The 17978-nt window shown below is 48.0% G+C and overlaps 1 protein-coding gene across 1 annotated transcript in view; it reads right to left on the bottom strand.

The window, feature by feature from the left end:
• The window catches only part of PDSS2 (decaprenyl diphosphate synthase subunit 2), a 799955-nt gene that overhangs the window by 131470 nt on the left and 650507 nt on the right, over positions 1–17978 (bottom strand). The window contains exon 5 of the mRNA XM_078648421.1: positions 16831–17004. Within this exon, the coding sequence (XP_078504547.1) occupies positions 16831–17004 (174 nt within the window). The remainder of the gene's footprint in view (positions 1–16830; positions 17005–17978) is intronic.

The following is a 17978-nucleotide window of genomic DNA, read 5'->3' as shown; positions in this document are numbered from 1 at the left end:
TTACAGCGCTTTCTTCTTCCTATTGGATGTTGCCAATCCTCTATCCTCAACGATGATTTTCGGTGGAAAAAAATAATTCTTTCCTACAATTTCTTCTTCCTCGACTCTGGAGCTCAGCTGTAGGCTTCCAGACCCAATGGTGGACAAACATTATCTGAAGATGGCGACTGCGTGGAGTGATTTCCGGAGTATATGTCTGACGTCACACAAGGAGGGGTTTAAACCCAAATGGTTGCCGACACCCAGAAGAAGAAACAATTAGAGAACAAGACTTCAGGGAGACTTTTCCAGACCCAATCACTAGATGGCAGAATAGTGCACAGCATGTGAATCCAGAAAAGATTCACGCTGCAAAATGTTAGTATTAGTTTTCGAAGAGGTAAACATGCAATTGAAGACACTCCCAGAGCAGAATGCCTGTCAAGTAATGTGAGATTGAAGCACAGAGTTGAGGGAAGAGATAGAGTAAGAAAATTAGTCTATTATCTATACACAGCTGAAAAGTTAAACTGAAAGAGGTAAGAAAGTCACCAGTGAAGGTGGTTTAAATAGGAAAGACAGTGGGTTTAGGAAAAGAGCTGTGGCGACTCCAAAAGTTATAGGTGCACATTTTGGTTGTAACGCCATCAAACAGGAAGGGTGAAGAGTCTATTAAGTGTGCTTCAAAAGAGGAAGATTTTGGAGTAAAAGCAGGAAGTGAAGTTGGTGACAGTAAGGCTATGGTGAGCTACGGAAGAACGAGGCCGTAAAAGTAGATGGTTGAAGGTATGGGATAGCTAATGAGTACTCGGTTGTAGGGAGGAGAGGAGATCTCGGAAGTCGTGTGATTTAGCAGCATAAAGACCAGATGCGAGGGCATTTAGGGCCAACTGACAGGTGTTTAGATATTCAGGAGTTCCTCCATTTACAAGATAGACACCTTTGTCTTAAATTGCTGATTGACTGGGATGGGGGCATGTGCAGGAGTGAAAGTGCAGAGCGGGGTGAGAGTCAATGTTACTGAGCAGTAGGAAAAGTCATAGGAGGTGCAGCCATGAAGTGAGGGCAAGTGATGTTGAATTTGTTCTAGGAATTCCAGGATGTCCTTTGAGGTGGGTATGATTTTTTATTTTTTACATTGTTTTCTTTATTATACACAGGGCTCTTTTCCCCACAGGCTTTATGTTGCTGACACTGTGACCAGAGGGGCCCTGACAACATAGGAAGATGAATTACCTACAGACGAACACACAGACCCACAATTGACTCAGAAATGCCAGGTGTATGTTTTTTTAGGTCACACCAGCCGAGACAGGAAGTTCTGCAACTGTGCAGCCTGGATTCCAAAGTCACATTCACTTTTGCATAACTTCCTGAGAGAATGCCCTTAACCAAATTTCTGATTTTTTGGAGGGCGTAGGAGGTGCAGTTGGGGAATAGTTTGTGTTCATAATTTCAGTGTCAGCTGACCGTTTGACACCACTGGAGAATGCTTTCCAATGGCCAAGCCAAGGTAAATTTGCAATTACAAATGTTAGTTGAGAAGCTTCATTCAAAGACAAACTCACTCTAAAGTAAGATTACAAATTTCCAACATATTAGATAAGAACCACATTCAAGAATTCTGAACTATGTTTTCTCTAATATTTAAAGCCTACATTCGGGCAAGGGACAGCCCTGTGATAGATAAAGCAAGGAACACAAGATGAGTTTGCATATTGGAAGGAAGACAGTAACATTGGACGAATGAACATTTGCATCAATCTCAGTCACCAGCAATTATTCTGGGATGCCATCGAGTCCATATGTTTTAAGCTCACTGTGCCACTACATGCATGGCCAGGAAGCAACTCTATGGCAAATCAGATGTGGTTTTCCTCTAATAGGAAAAGTCTGATCTAAACTGCTAGGCCGTCTCCCTTCTGGATAGGAACACAGGTACCCCAGACCAGTTTTAGACTTGTTCATCCTCACCAGTGAAACGCAGCTTGAGTCCTGTGGCATAGTAAGCTATAGGGTTGTTATTCAAATAATCATTGGTTCCGCTCTAATATGAACAGTCCGGCATGAACACCCCACCCTCTGAACAGGAACATATATAACCTCAGACCCAGGGGTGTGGAGTTTTGTAAAATATCTGCCTGCCTAAGGGTTAGGATGCTCCAGAAATCTACCTGTGATGTAAAAACATCAACTTGCCCCTTTTGTTACTATGCACCTGAGGTGAGAAATTAGGGCAGTATTCTCATTTCAAAGCTCTAATAATACCGTCTCTCACTATGTCAGCGCTCATCAGGTTTTGGATTTTAGCAAGGCTCTGATTTTCCACCATTCTGCAAAGCGACAGTCACTGAAAAAAGGAGGAAATCATCAGTTCCAGAGCTGGAATGCCCTGTAGGTTTGTGCACCCTCTACACTAGAAAAGCATTGGCATAGCCAATTGGTCTCGCCTTTGGGACCTTTATAAGTGTTTACCCATGCAACAGTTGATGTTGTTGCACCATGGATATTGTACTGCATAACTAAATACTTATAAGGTCCCACAACCGAGACATATTGGCTATGCCAATACTTGTTAGAGGTTTACTTTCAACCTGTCGTTTGTTGTGAAGCCTGTGCACAGGTACTTATCTCCAGTGTCTTTCTGCAGTTGCCTTAAAAGGCCAAAGTGTAAAGTCCTTTTCACCTTTGACCTTATTGGCTCGCTGCTCCATTATGCAATGTATGCATTTGTTCACTGTCCCTTTGTCCCCCACTATGGCTGGCGCAACGATGATAGACTCGTTTCGGAATCTATTTTCTGTCTCTGTTTCGGCCACAGACTACAGTGTAACCTTTAGCATACATTTGATGTGTGGCTCTCCCCTTGACGTCCTAGGCTCATTGCGGACAAATGGGATGGTTGCCGCGAGCAGACGCCAAGCGGAAGTCTTACCCACTTATTACAATATTTCTTAACCCCGGATCGTGCCTAGCCTGTTAGGATTAAGCAGTACTTCTGTTCAAACAACGCCCCCCTGCACGCCGATTTTCTGATGTAAGCTACAACTGAGTTACATGGTGCTCGTTGTTAGCTGTCGCGTTTTCTCCACGTCCATACATTCTGTCGTTTGGTTGAGAGTGCACAGCCAGACAGGGTATCTCATCTCTCCTGCCTCTCCTGCTCGGAGGGTGATCCAGGTAATTGCAATTTCATATTGTTAGAATTGTCTATGTACCCGTTTCCTCATTGTAGTTGGTCACTCAAATTATTTTTATATCGAGATCTGTCCTGTAAATAAATAAATGACCTGCTAAACTTGACTTGACCTGCTAATGCAATTGTAGAAAGTTTAGAGGGCAGTCATGTCTAATCTGCGCGTACTATTTGAAAATGCTGGTTTTGAAAATAATTACATCAGCCTGCTAACAGTAAAAGACTTATGAGTACATTTGCCTGCAAATGAGAAACTAAACAAGTCACGTTTAAAGTACTCGCACGGGTGTCTCTGTACGTGACGCGGACTGCGCATAAACAAAAGCTGCCTACGGAAATAATAAGCACAGCAAAAACAAAGGTGATTGGCCCATGCTGCCTTTTCCGCTGGGGTGACTGCGCACCATGTAGTTAAAATGATAGCGAACCAGATGCATTTCCTGGGATTCAGTAAATAGTAGTAATATAGGCAAAATCGGTAATAAGTCACGTTTAAAGTACTCGTACGGGTGTCTCTGTACTCGCACGGGTGTCTCCGTAAACAGCGCATAACTTAAAGCTGTTTAAAGCAACAAACAATGGGGATTGGCCCATGCTGCCGTTTTTGCTGGGGTGCACGACGCACCGTGCAGTTAAAATGATAGCTGACCAAAGAGGGAGCATGTCTTAAAGGAGTTCTGCCTCCGGATTGGCTGTTTAAATAAACACGGAATAGAAACCTATGGTGCGCGGGCACCACAGAGGAGCTGACGCGGGAATCGAAACCAGTGGTGCGCACGCACCAGAGGAGCGGGGGCAAGGGAGCACGAAGACGCCGAGACGAGGTAGGAGATGTGTGTGTAAGCGCCGGGGGGGTTATCTGTGTATGTGTGTTCATGCGTGTGTGTATGCTCGGCGGGGGGGGGGGTGTATGCGCGGCGGGGGGGGCTGTATGTGTGTTGTGCATGTGTTGTGAAGAGCCTGCCGGAATCGGAGCGTGTGTTCACGCGCGCGACCTGATCCGATTCCGGCAGGCTCCATGCGCGTGCCAGTCTCTTGTCTCCAAGTCTCGCTACTCCTTGAAAGCTGACACGATAGCAATAGTCTCGCTTTGCGACAGCAGGGGCTTTGCCCCCTGCAATCGCAGGCGCGAGACCTAAAAACGAGAACATGTTTTCCTGACAAGAACAAGATTGGAACTTTTTCCAGGTTTACAAAAAAAAGGTGTGGTGTAGGGAAAGTAGTTTCACTTTGGGGAAAAATAATTCCTCCCTAGAGAAAACAGGAAAGAAAAAATTAAAGTGAATTTGCAATCATTCAGCAGAATGGAATTCGGAAATGTTTCCTAGGAGCACAACAGTCAGATCTGCTTGAGTAAACTCTTGTAAATTCCTGAACGCCGTAAATCTACACCAATGCAGGATCATAAACCTGCAGGTGCTCTTTGTGACTTTCCTTACGGATGAGGCCACGCATTTATTTTCATGTTGCGCATAATGGATTTACACTGATTGTGGACCACTATTTTGTTTTTAAATACTGCCATGATTTAAATGATGCCTTAGAAAAATTATGGGTAAACTTGCACAATGGTTTAGCAAAATTTATTTTCCAATTTGCCCAAATTCTTGAGTATATTTTTTTAAAACAATTAATCAACAATCGGGCGTTTTGGGTTCTAGATGTGTTTGCATATCACGAGGTAGCTTTTTGAGCGTATAATAAATTACCTACAATTGTTATATTTTGCAAACGTGTACATTGGGACAACTTTCAGTAATGCACGCTGGGTGCGTTCCCTTAGATCGCTCGGCCAAATAGTAAAGGCTTTGTGGTGGAACCTAAATATGTCAGGTCACCTAGGGTAGCCTGGCCTAGGGTAAGGCAAATTCAACAGAGGCACATGTGTAAAGGTTGCAAGCCACCCCGCAGTAATTCAATGCAATATCACCCAAAAATGACACTACACCACTGTTTGGAAAAATACGAGCTTGTTTATAAAAAATTTCTTTGCTTTCTTGTCTTCAGAAATTACAGCTCAGTACATTACATTTAATCATGAGATTATTAAGTTCCTCAAAGTTGCCAAAACTCTTTCACTATTTGGCTTTCTAACTTTACATCACATTACAGAAGTTCCCAGGGAGCAATGACTGCACTCCTCTAAAAGAATGGTTAACACATTTACTCCCATTCCACCACTGACATCAGGAAGTACTGGCTAACCCTTCACACTTCCCTTATTTAAGGACTTGCTCTTCTGGAGAACTGTCACGAGGCAGGCATTGTACCAATATTTATATAGCCAGTAGGAAACAACAATCTGTGTAGACCCCTATGGAAGTCTTTATGGGCGCTGCACGATTTAGGCTTGATCCTTTGTTTAAATAAATACTAGGCTTTGCTTCTCTGCCTTCGTTTTTGTTTACTTAAAGAGGACAACTTCCCCCTCTCGACCTCCTCCTTACTTGTAGAGAATCTGCTGGGCTGGTGTCTTTGATCGCCGGGGGCGGCAAGGATAAGGAACCGAATCACACTGTGGCTCACCAGCCTCTGGGGGCTCCTCGGCTCTCCCCTCCCGCTCAAGCCAGCTCCTCCGTGTGGCGCTCAAGCGGGGGAAAGAAGGCACAACAACAAACACGAGCCGCTGCTACACTCCAGGCGCTTCCCTGTCCGGTTCCGCCTCCGCCTTCCTTGAGGGAAGCGGCTCGACCGGGCATGCGTGGGAGAGTAGCGGCTCAGGCCAGAGCCTGCTCGACTTCGCAGGACTACCTCCTCCGGTCCCGCCCACACGCGCCGACTGACGCGCTCAGACAGCAGGGCCGGCGCTGATCAGAGACAGGGAAGGAAAGGGTGATTCTCCTCACACGATGTCACCGCCACAGTCACCGGACCCAGGGCGATGAGGGCGGACTTTACCAGGCGGCCAGTACACTCTGTGACGCCTCGCCAGGCACACAATTTTAGCCCCAATCCAGTCAATCCGACTACTCCTTGACAAGGGGCTACCCCAGGTAACGGGGAGTTGGGGGAAGAAAGGTTTGATTAAAATGTCTGATGACTCCTCTTTTGCTCACAGTCCCCTTGGCTACCGATGGAAGTATCCAGGAGTCCCTTTCCTCAAACTCTGCCCTAGAGCCTCTTTCCTCACTGGACAGGGGGCTTCCCACAGGTACAACCTCCGTCACCCACGCCTTTCACTGGGACCAGATGAGTACAGGTGCCCAGGGTCTTCAGGATCCCCTACAGGCAGGGTCAGGACAACGACTATAAGGGTAGAAGGGTGGTGAACCAGTAAGGAGCGTCCCTACAATGGGAGGTCAACCCTCTGATGATCCTACCCCCGTCTTATACTCCAGCCTTAACTCCAGCCAGCTTACACTGCAAGACAAAATGGCTGACCAACATTCCGCCTTATATAGGCTGACCCTCAGAGGTCCAGAAGGGACCAGAAGGTTCTGGAATGCCCTACTCTATCCTATGGGACAGGTTCCAGGTATGACAGTTGTGACAGTTGGTAGCCACCATTTTATGACTCCAAGGAAATTCCTGTCAGGAAAGGCCTCTAGGCCTGAGGTGAAAAACTATGAGGGCGAAAGAGCACCTATCCCCTAGACCAACACCTTGAAAAATCTAGTGGACACAAAAATGAATAAGGGTATGAGGGGCAAAAAGGGAACAAAATAAATAATAAATTGGAGGGACTACGCAAAGGGCCAGACAGGTCTAACACGCGTCCCCCCCAGCTGAAAGTGGGGAGAGCTACCTAACCCCTTGGGAGTCCTCATCACTAAGGCGGAAATACCTGGAGAGACCGTCTGCATTGGCGTGGTCCACTCCAGGCCGATGTTCCACCCGGAAGTCCATTCCCTGTAGGGAGATGGACCATCTCAGCAACTTGGGATTCTCCCCCTTCATCTGCATTAGCCAACGAAGGGGTCGGTGGTCAGTCTGAACCAGGAAGTGTGAGCCAAACAGGTATGGCCGCAGCTTCTTCAGAGCCCACACCACCGCAAAAGCTTCCCTCTCAATTGCACTCCACTTCTGTTCCCGGGGAAGCAGTCTCCTAGATAGGAAAACCACAGGCTGATCCAGGCCCTCTTCATTCAGTTGCGATAACACTGCCCCAATGCCATGTTCTGATGCATCTGTCTGGACAATGAATTCCTTGGAGAAGTTTGGGGCCCTCAGGACCGGTGCTGCACACATTGCCTGCTTCAACTTTTCAAAGGCTTGCTGACAAGCCTCCGTCCAAACTACCCGTCGAGGTTGTTTCTTTGAGGTGAGCTCTGTGAGGGGCGCTACAATAGTGCCATACCCCTTCACAAAGCGACGGTAGTAGCCTGTGGGACCCAGGAAAGCTCGGACCTCAGTCTGTGTCTTGGGGGGTTCCCAGGCCATGATTGCCTCAATCTTTGCCTGCAGGGGCTGCACTGTCCCCCTGCCCACCAAGTGTCCAAGGTACACAACCGACCCCTGTCCAATCTGACATTTGCTGGCCTTGATTGTCAATCCAGCTTGTTTCAGGGCCTGGAGAACTGCTTGCAAATGTTGCAAATGGTCCTCCCAACTGCTACTGAAGACAGCAATGTCATCCAGATAGGCAGCGGAGAAACCCTCCATTCCGGAGAGGACCTGATTCACCAGCTGCTGAAAAGTGGCAGGGGCATTTTTGAGCCCAAAGGGCATCACACAAAATTGGAAGTGTCCCTCAGGCGTGGAGAAGGCTGACCTTTCCTTTGCTCCATCTGTCAAGGAGATCTGCCAGTACCCTGAAGTGAGGTCAAAGGTACTTAGGTATTGGGCAGCTCCTAGCCGGTCAATTAACTCATCCGCCCTAGGGATCGGATGGGCATCAGTTTTTGTAACCGAGTTCAGTCCCCGGTAATCCACACAGAACCTCAGTTCTGGCGTGGTGCCTGGTGGAGCGGCTTTTGGCACTAGCACCACCGGGCTGGACCAGGGGCTGTTGGAAGGTTCTATAACTCCTAGCTCTAGCATCTTGGCAACCTCTCCATGGATGCTAGCCTTCACCTTGTCGGACAGCCGGTAGGTCTTTGACTTCACTCGTGGGCTGTCCCCTGTGTCCACATCATGGGTACACAGGTGAGTCCTTCCCGGGACAAGGGAGAACAACGTAGAGTACTGCTCCAGTATCTGGCGACAGTCTTCCCGCTGTTCAGGAGTTAGGGTGGGAGAGAGAATCACTCCCTCCACTGACCCATCCTTTTCTTGAGACGAGAACAAGTCTGGGAGAGGTTCACTTTCCGCTTCCTCTCCCCCATCAGTCACCATCATTAAGATGACCTCGGGCCTCTCATGGTGGGGTTTGAGTCGGTTGGCATGAAGCACCCGTAGGGGCCGTCGTGGGGTCTTAAGGTCCACCAGGTATGTGGCCTTACCCTTCTTCTCCAACACCTCAAAGGGGCCTGTCCAGCGATCCTGGAGGGCACTAAGCTCTCCAGGCTCCATCACCCACACTTTCTGGCCAGGCTCCAACTCCACCTGGTGAGCATTGTGGTCATACCACTCTTTCATGACTGCCTGGCTGGCCTCCAAGTTGTCAGAAGCTTGCTTCCACAACTTCGCCATTTGGCTCCTGAAGGCCAGCATGTAGCTCACCACATCCTGGGGGGGTTTCCTGGGAGACTTTTCCCATCCATCCTTCACCAGGCTGAGAGGACCGCATACAGGGTGCCCATACAGAAGCTCAAAGGGGCTGAAGCCCACTCCCTTCTGTGGCACTTCCCTGTAGGAGAATAGCAAGCAGGGTAGGAGGACGTCCCATTTCCTCCGCAGGCTTTCAGGCAGACTTCTGATCATGCCCTTCAAGGTCTTGTTGAACCTCTCGACCAGTCCATTTGACTGGGGGTGATAGGGAGTGGTGAACCGGTAGGTCACTCCACACTCCTTCCACATTGCCCGCATGTATGCTGACATAAAGTTGGTCCCCCTGTCGGACACAACTTCCTTGGGGAATCCCACTCGGTTAAAGATCCCCATCAGGGCGTAAGCCACCACAGGTGCAGTGACAGTCCTCAGAGGAATTGCCTCTGGGTACCGTGTGGCATGATCCACCAGAACCAGGATAAACCTGTGACCAGCTGTTGTTGGTGGATCCAATGGCCCTACAATGTCGACGCCCACCCTTTCAAAGGGGGTGCTAACGACTGGAAGTGGTTCCAGGGGAGCTTTCAGCTTCACCCCTGTTTTCCCACTGGCCTGGCAGGATACACATGTCCGACAGTAAGTGTTGGACGCCACTTTCATCTGAGGCCAGTAAAAGTGAGGGACAAGCCGAGCAAAGGTCTTGTCCTGACCTAAGTGTCCTGCCAAGGGTATTGCATGAGCCAATTCCAGCAGAAAGGCTCGGTATCGTTGCGGGACTACCAAGGCCCTTGATGAACCAGGTAAGGGTACCTTGGGTTCACTGTAGAGGAGTCCATCCTCCCAGTAAATGTGGTAGTGTCCCGCAACGTCCCCTGCTGCCTGGGCTTCAGCCTGTCGCCTCAGTCCCTCAAGGGTAGGGCACTCCTTTTGGCCCTTACAGAACTCCTCTCTGGTAGGCCCTCCCTCCACATGCCACTCAGCAGGGATGGGCAGGTCCTCCAGAGAAACTACTTCCCCCTCCACGGACTCCTGGTCCACCACCACAGGTGGCCGATCTGTCACATGGGGTGTGGAAGCCGAAGCAGGCTCTTCCTGTCTTCGGGTCTGTCCCTTTTTGGCAGCGGGTTGGGCCATTGTTCCAGGCTCCAACCCAGGCGAACTCCCTCTCCGGGCAGTCGCAGACCTTGTGCTTACACAGGCCCAGTCAGGTGTACCCAGCATCGCAGAATGCGTCCGGTATTCCACCTCTCTCCAAGCATTGTGCTCCACATCATTCCCCAGCAGACAATCAACTGGCACGGCAGGGCTTACGGCAACTCAAAGTGAACCTGCAACCCCTTCCCACTCAAAGGGAACCTCAGCCACTGGATAGTGGCCCATTCTGCCGTCAGCCATCGTGGCAGGGTGGAGTACATTGGGAACCACCTGCTCTGGAGACACCAGTTGACTTCTCACCATAGTCATACTGGCTCCTGTATCTCTCAGAGCCTCCCCTCTCTGGCCATTGATGGTGATCCATTGCCCATACTTAACAGTATTTGGGGGCACCTGGATCTTAGGAACCATCTCCCGTTCTCCCAGGGACACTAAGGTGACACCCGCCCACTCACCCCCCTTATCTAAGGGCAACTCCTCCCCGAGCGCTACACTAGCTACTCCCGGGGCTTTGCCTCCGGTGGGAGGGGGTGGTCTCTTTGGGCATCTGACATCTCCCTTATAATGTCCAACACCACCACACTCGAAGCAGTGGACAACCCTTGGCTGCTGGCTTGGGCCAGGATGAGGGTTTCTGGGCGGGTTAGCTTTAGGGGTGAAACCTGTTCCCTTTTCCTGGAAACTGTTTTGGGGACCTTTAGAGAACTCCCGCTTTTTATCTCCCCCCTCCTTCTTCTGAGGGGCGCCCTGTCCAGCCTTTTGGGAATCCCCTCCAGTCCCCTTTGAGGACACCCGGGTACTTGCCCAGATGTCCGCCTCCTCTGCAAGCTTCCGGGGGTTAGTCAGCTTGCTGTCCACCAGGTGTTGGTGCAGCTCGGGAAAACATTTCTCGAGTAGATGCTCTTTCAAAAAAAGATCATACAACCCCTCATAATCCTTCACCTCACTGCCCTGTACCCAGCCCTCCAATGCCTTCCTCGCATAATCTAGGAAGTCCACCCAGTTCTGGGTGCTTAACTTGTGGCTCCCCCTGAACTTCTGGCGATACTTTTCTGGGGTTAACCCAAACTTCCTGATCAATGCTAGCTTCATGGTGGGGTAGTTGGTCTGCTCCTCCGGTTCTAAGGCTAGCAAAGTGTCCCGACCGGTAGGAGGCATGTACTTGTACAACCCACCCCCCCAGTGCTTCTCCTGGATCCCATGGGCTCTTAAGGAGACCTCATAGGCTGCCAGCCACTTGGCTATGTCATCCCCCTGACTAAAGCTGGCAATTATATCCTTAGGCAAGTAGGGTCTGGACTCCCTGGTTGGTTCTCTGGTTTCGCTGCCACCATTTGGAGAGTTGGCGAGTCCTAACTGTAGAGCCTTGAGTTCTAGCTCTTTTAGTCTAAACTCATGAGCCATCCTCTGTTCCTCCTTCTCCTGTTCTAACCGGGCTAACTCCCACTTCAGCTTCCTTTTTTCCCTCCTGTCTGTGAGCTCCGCTTCGGTCAAGCTTCCCCCGGAGACACTACTGCTCCTCCTAGAAGAGGTCATTGGTTCGGGGAGTAGGTTTCCCACCTCTGGATGGAACAATCCCTCTACCCCTATGACCGTGCCCCGGTCTGTCTCCCCATCCTCCTCCTTCTCTTCACTGCGTGCTTCCACCCAAGCCCTCAAACTGGTCTGGAGTTCCCCCTTCTTGGCACCACGCTTAAAAAACACTCCCATTTGTTGACAGAAATCTTTTAGCTGGGCCAATGAATAAGTGTCCAGTTTTTCCAGTGCAAATTCCATTTTGCAAAAGGCAACACAAGGTTAAACACACAAAAAGAATAGAGTTGCAAGGGCAACCTGAAGCTACCTCCACCCCACCACCAGGAATAAATTTGGAAAAAGCAAAAATAAAAATTAGGAGGAAACTCCAGGTGTAGGTTAGTGGATTACACTCAATTACTGCAGAGTAGTTGCAACCACAGTCAACATCCCACCGCTAGACACCAACTTGTTGGAACCTAAATATGTCAGGTCACCTAGGGTAGCCTGGCCTAGGGTAAGGCAAATTCAACAGAGGCACATGTGTAAAGGTTGCAAGCCACCCCGCAGTAATTCAATGCAATATCACCCAAAAATGAAACTACACCACTGTTTGGAAAAATACGAGCTTGTTTATAAAACTTTTCTTTGCTTTCTTGTCTTCAGAAATTACAGCTCAGTACATTACATTTAATCATGAGATTATTAAGTTCCTCAAAGTTGCCAAAACTCTTTCACTATTTGGCTTTCTAACTTTACATCACATTACAGAAGTTCCCAGGGAGCAATGACTGCACTCCTCTAAAAGAATGGTTAACACATTTACTCCCACTCCACCACTGACATCAGGAAGTACTGACTAACCCTTCACACTTCCCTTATTTAAGGACTTGCTCTTCTGGAGAACTGTCATGAGGCAGGCACTGTACCAATATTTATATAGCCAGTAGGAAACAACAATCTGTGTAGACCCCTATGGAAGTCTTTATGGGCGCTGCACGATTTAGGCTTGATCCTTTGTTTAAATAAATACTAGGCTTTGCTTCTCTGCCTTCGTTTTTGTTTACTTAAAGAGGACAACTTCCCCCTCTCGACCTCCTCCTTACTTGTAGAGAATCTGCTGGGCTGGTGTCTTTGATCACCGGGGGCGGCAAGGATAAGGAACCGAATCACACTGTGGCTCACCAGCCTCTGGGGGCTCCTCGGCTCTCCCCTCCCGCTCAAGCCAGCTCCTCCGTGTGGCGCTCAAGCGGGGGAAAGAAGGCACAACAACAAACACGAGCCGCTGCTACACTCCAGGCGCTTCCCTGTCCGGTTCCGCCTCCGCCTTCCTTGAGGGAAGCGGCTCGACCGGGCATGCGTGGGAGAGTAGCGGCTCAGGCCAGAGCCTGCTCGACTTCGCAGGACTACCTCCTCCGGTCCCGCCCACACGCGCCGACTGACGCGCTCAGACAGCAGGGCCGGCGCTGATCAGAGACAGGGAAGGAAAGGGTGATTCTCCTCACACGATGTCACCGCCACAGTCACCGGACCCAGGGCGATGAGGGCGGACTTTACCAGGCGGCCAGTACACTCGGTGACGCCTCGCCAGGCACACAATTTTAGCCCCAATCCAGTCAATCCGACTACTCCTTGACAAGGGGCTACCCCAGGTAACGGGGAGTTGGGGGAAGAAAGGTTTGATTAAAATGTCTGATGACTCCTCTTTTGCTCACAGTCCCCTTGGCTACCGATGGAAGTATCCAGAAGTCCCTTTCCTCAAACTCTGCACTAGAGCCTCTTTCCTCACTGGACAGGGGGCTTCCCACAGGTACAACCTCCCTCACCCACGCCTTTCACTGGGACCAGATGAGTACAGGTGCCCAGGGTCTTCAGGATCCCCTACAGGCAGGGTCAGGACAACGACTATAAGGGTAGAAGGGTGGTGAACCAGTAAGAAGCGTCCCTACAATGGGAGGTCAACCCTCTGATGATCCTACCCCCGTCTTATACTCCAGCCTTAACTCCAGCCAGCTTACACTGCAAGACAAAATGGCTGACCAACATTCCGCCTTATATAGGCTGACCCTCAAGAGGTCCAGAAGGGACCAGAAGGTTCTGGAATGCCCTACTCTATCCTATGGGACAGGTTCCAGGTATGACAGTTATGACAGTTGGTAGCCACCATTTTATGACTCCAAGGAAATTCCTGTCAGGAAAGGCCTCTAGGCCTGAGGTGAAAAACTATGAGGGCGAAAGAGCACCTATCCCCTAGACCAACACCTTGAAAAATCTAGTGGACACAAAAATGAATAAGGGTATGAGGGGCAAAAAGGGAACAAAATAAATAATAAATTGGAGGGACTACACAAAGGGCCAGACAGGTCTAACACTTTGCATTTATCAGTCATATATACAATATAGAACAACGTATACATATGGATAGGAATCTTGCCATTGTGTCATGCAATACTCTGTCCCACAGCCATACTGTGATATTGCAAGATGGTAGTCAATGGGTTTGTGCAGCAGAGGCAGGGGCGGCTCTAGGCTCATGGCGGCCCTGGGCAGGGACCGTAGGTAGGGGGTCCTGGAAGAGGGGGTCCAGGCAGGGCAGAGCCCTCCGGAGCTCAGGAAGGGGGTCAGGGTGCTTGGAATTGGAACAGAGCCGGAGGCCGCCAAATCCCTGCTTTGGGGGCCGCCACGCAAATATGTATCCACCCTCAGAGGATTATTGTATTAAGGATATAAATTGTCGTGGCGGCCCCTGGGGTTTGGCGGCCCTGCCAGAGGGTTGGAGTTGGTCTGCTTGTCTAAAGAACAAAGTAAAAAAGAAAAGGTGTTGTCCTTGACCCCAAAGAATATGTCCTGGGCATCAGGCTAAAGAAATTCTCCACCCCTGTACAGACCAGTTTAGACCTTATTTGGCCAGCAATTAGGTGCAGATTTTCACCAAGTGACACGGCGAGTATGCGACCCACAACTATATCAGTTTCACTTAAGGTGCCACATTGGAAAACCTAAAAAAGTGATGGGTGGAGTACTTGAATCAATCTAAGCACTGGTCATTTCTCTTAGTTGTGATTAATTCGAGTACTGCATCCATCACTTTTTTCTCAGTGGAAAAACCTCTATGACTCAATTGATAAGGCTGTTAATGGAAGTGTAATGTTGAGGAGAACAGAATTCCATAAAAGATTGAGTGGGAAATTGAAAAAGACAATAGGAGCAGTGAATGTATTTCCTGCTAAGATTGTGAAAATTATTCAACTGGCACTAATTGTAAACAAAGATTTTCAGATGGTAAATGTTCACCTGTGCAGTTATTATTGTTATTATTTGTGACTTATATACACCTGAATTACCACAAGATGGGTATCTCCCTCCGCACTACGGAGGTGAAACAGTTAGGAAGAAATACGATTTTTTTTAAAGCTCAGTTTCAAGGAGCTTACGAAAAAGTAGATAGTCTGGACATTTCCGAAGGTGGCCGGGAAGTTGGTTCCAATAGGAGGGGGCTACCTAATAGAAGGCTTTCCCACCTATGCCAGATTTCTTAACATGAAGTACCAGAAGAAGCAACTTAAAGCCTGAACGGAGTGCTCTGGAAGGCTGATAACGGGTGAATCTATCTGCTAAGAAACTAGGGCCATTGCCATTTAGTGCCTTGTGCACAATGCAGCAGATCTTAAATCTTATCCGCTTGCGGCTTAGTAACCAGTGTAATCCTTGAAGTAGCAGAGAAGAGGCGTTCCTGGCAGGAGAGTCAGAGACAAGGCGGGCTGCTGTGTTTTGAACCACCTGCAGTCTGTCGAGGTAAGGCTCGCTAGCTGAAATCAAAAGAGCATCGCAATAATCTAGGCGACTTATTACTAATGCTTGGAGGAGTGATTTACATACTGTCAGAGGGAGAAAAGGGAAAACCCCTCCATAAAAAGCTAGGGTATGGAAGCAAGAGCATACGGTGGTGGTGAAGTGCTCCTTCATCGTGAGTTTTTGATTTAGATGTACGCCTAGGTTTTTTACCACAGCTTTAGGGACCGGGCGGCACCCAGTTTAGTAGGCCTACATTCTGGGGACCAGAGCAGAGGAGCTTCTCTGAATAACATGATCTCCATTTTCCTCGCATTTATCTGCAGGAAGTTGTTCCTCCTCCAGGCAGCAATGGCTGTCATGCCTTCGGAGAAGGTCAACTGGGTGTTGGGGGAGTTTTCATCAAAAGCCATTACAAGCTGGGTGTCATCAGCCTATGAGAATGGAATGAAGCCTGGTTCCCTGAGAAAATCCGCTAAAGGAGCAACATAAAAGTTAAACAGTGTAGGAAGGAGACAGGATCCCACAGTTGCAGCTGAAGCGTCCTGATATAAAGGACTGTGATGCTTTGGCCGAGGAAGTGGATTTGCTGAGAATCCCGTCCATCTCCAACTCTTGATGAAGGTACTGATCACTTGAATAGCTCACATGGGTAGGAGGGTAAAATGGGGGAGAAAAAAAGAAAGCACAATATTGCTTGCTGTGGTATGAGGTCATCAGTAAGACCAGGTCTGAAATGGCATCTGTTAGTAGAGTGGTACGATGACCGACTGTCAGGCAGGAGGTGAAGTGAGTTCTGAATAAAGATGGTAAGTGTGAGAAAGTCAGAGGCCCTGCCCTTCAATGTATAAACTTGCACAGCAAGACATTATTCACTATCGAGGTGAGTATCTTACCGTGATCCAGAGTGGGAGAGGCGGTGACAAGGCCAGACAATACCCAGGATAACAGTTCTGAACTCCCGGGTGATAAAAAGTAGGGAACATTTCAAGCAGCAGTCACCAGATGATAGACAAGCAAGATAGAAGTAACAAGGACAAAGCCAACAAAAAGCACAAGGGCAGAATATAACCAGTAAAGGCGAACTGGGAAGCAAAAAATACGGAAAGGTTCTGGGACAAGGTTCTGGGACACTGGGTTGGGTTGACAAACTAAGAAGGAGCAATGAGCCAATACCACTATGAATAGTTACCAATCCTGGAGCCAACAATGCAATGCTGTTATTATGTTCTACCACCTTTGTCCGGGAAGTAGAATCCTAAGTTTAGAAGTTCCACCCAGAGCTAGTTAGTGGTTTAGTGATAATACTGCCCCGTTTCCAGGGTACCCACTGCCTTTCTTGTCTAAATTGAGTTACTATGTTATTTACATAGGGGCGATGCGGCAATAATAATGGTATAGAACTGTCTAGCAGATATTTTGTTAAGTGAGTGACTCTTTGACCCATTCCCAACGTGCTTCTAGACTGAAACACAAGAAAGCTACAACTGAAAAATAAAGGTGAAATACAGCACTGAACGCAAAGAATACACCGCCATCTAAAAATTAGCACTTTGCATTTTAGCTATTAATGTAGCTTACTTAAATTGGTAAAATAAACATACCTTGTGACTCAATGACATATGCTCGCCATATCTATATGCCATAGTCTGTAACACTGAATCATGGTTGGCTAATTTCATCGCAGCCTTGCAACTCTTGGCCAGCAATGCACCATGCGACAGGAAAATTTGCTCTTTCCAAGTTGATATTCCAATGTCGTCAGTAATATTGTTTTCCTGAAACATAAAAGTAAAATGGACATAGTTACATTGACAGTTGACACTTCTGCTCTTCCATCTTACTATGGATTTTTCGTCCTCGTTGCAAGAGAGGCAGACTTTTTGGATTGGCCAAGGTGGTTGCTACACAGGGGTAAAAATTAACTAAATATATATGTAGTAGAATGCTCAAAGAATCAAGTTCTAAATACTCTCCTATGGCCTCATACATAATGCGTTCTGCGTATCTTCTTGTATAAAAAGTTGGATTGTGGTCACAACATACAAAACCGGATTCGCAGACACTACAATTAGGGGTTCTGACATTTGACACCACCATACGAGTCAAAATGGGAGGGAATGTGCAAATGAACATTCACGCTACCCTCACCTATGCAGATTTTCCCCCTTGTGCCTACTCAATAGGAGGCTTCCAACTTTTAAATAAATATCTATGAATTGTCTGTGAATTTTTAATCCTCTTCAGATTGTTCGTTGCAGGTGTTCAAAGGGAAAACGGGATACGTTTCTAAAGTTCTTTATTGATGATTCACAAATTGGGTGCACAAAAAAGCTTCTTATGGTCATAAATTCCCAGTTTCTAATTCATAGCATCAGGATCTGTTGACATTTATTAATATTCACGCTCTTGGATGGAACTTAGAACTAAGGAAAGCCCGCAAATATGGCAAAATCCCTGGATGACCAACAAAGTTGTAACTATATGGATATTCACAACCACTTTCACTCCCGGCCTTTAACTAAACCTACTTGTGCTTCAAAAGGAAGGCAGGGGTAAGCGTAACTGCAGGATAGGAGAAGTAGGCACAACCCCATCCCCTTATTTCACAAGGATGTCCAGAAAGAGATTTCTCCACAGGAAAAATAATTTCATGTGAACAAAAAAATATTTTGCGCCTAAGAAGCTTAATCTTGCCTTGGGTATTAATAAAGACTGTATTTTTTTTATGTTGTATGTTGAATATAGCGCA

The sequence above is a fragment of the Lissotriton helveticus genome, chromosome 6, assembly GCF_964261635.1.
Source record: "Lissotriton helveticus chromosome 6, aLisHel1.1, whole genome shotgun sequence".
Lineage (NCBI taxonomy): Eukaryota > Metazoa > Chordata > Amphibia > Caudata > Salamandridae > Lissotriton > Lissotriton helveticus.
This window is presented reverse-complemented; position numbering and strand designations above follow the sequence as displayed.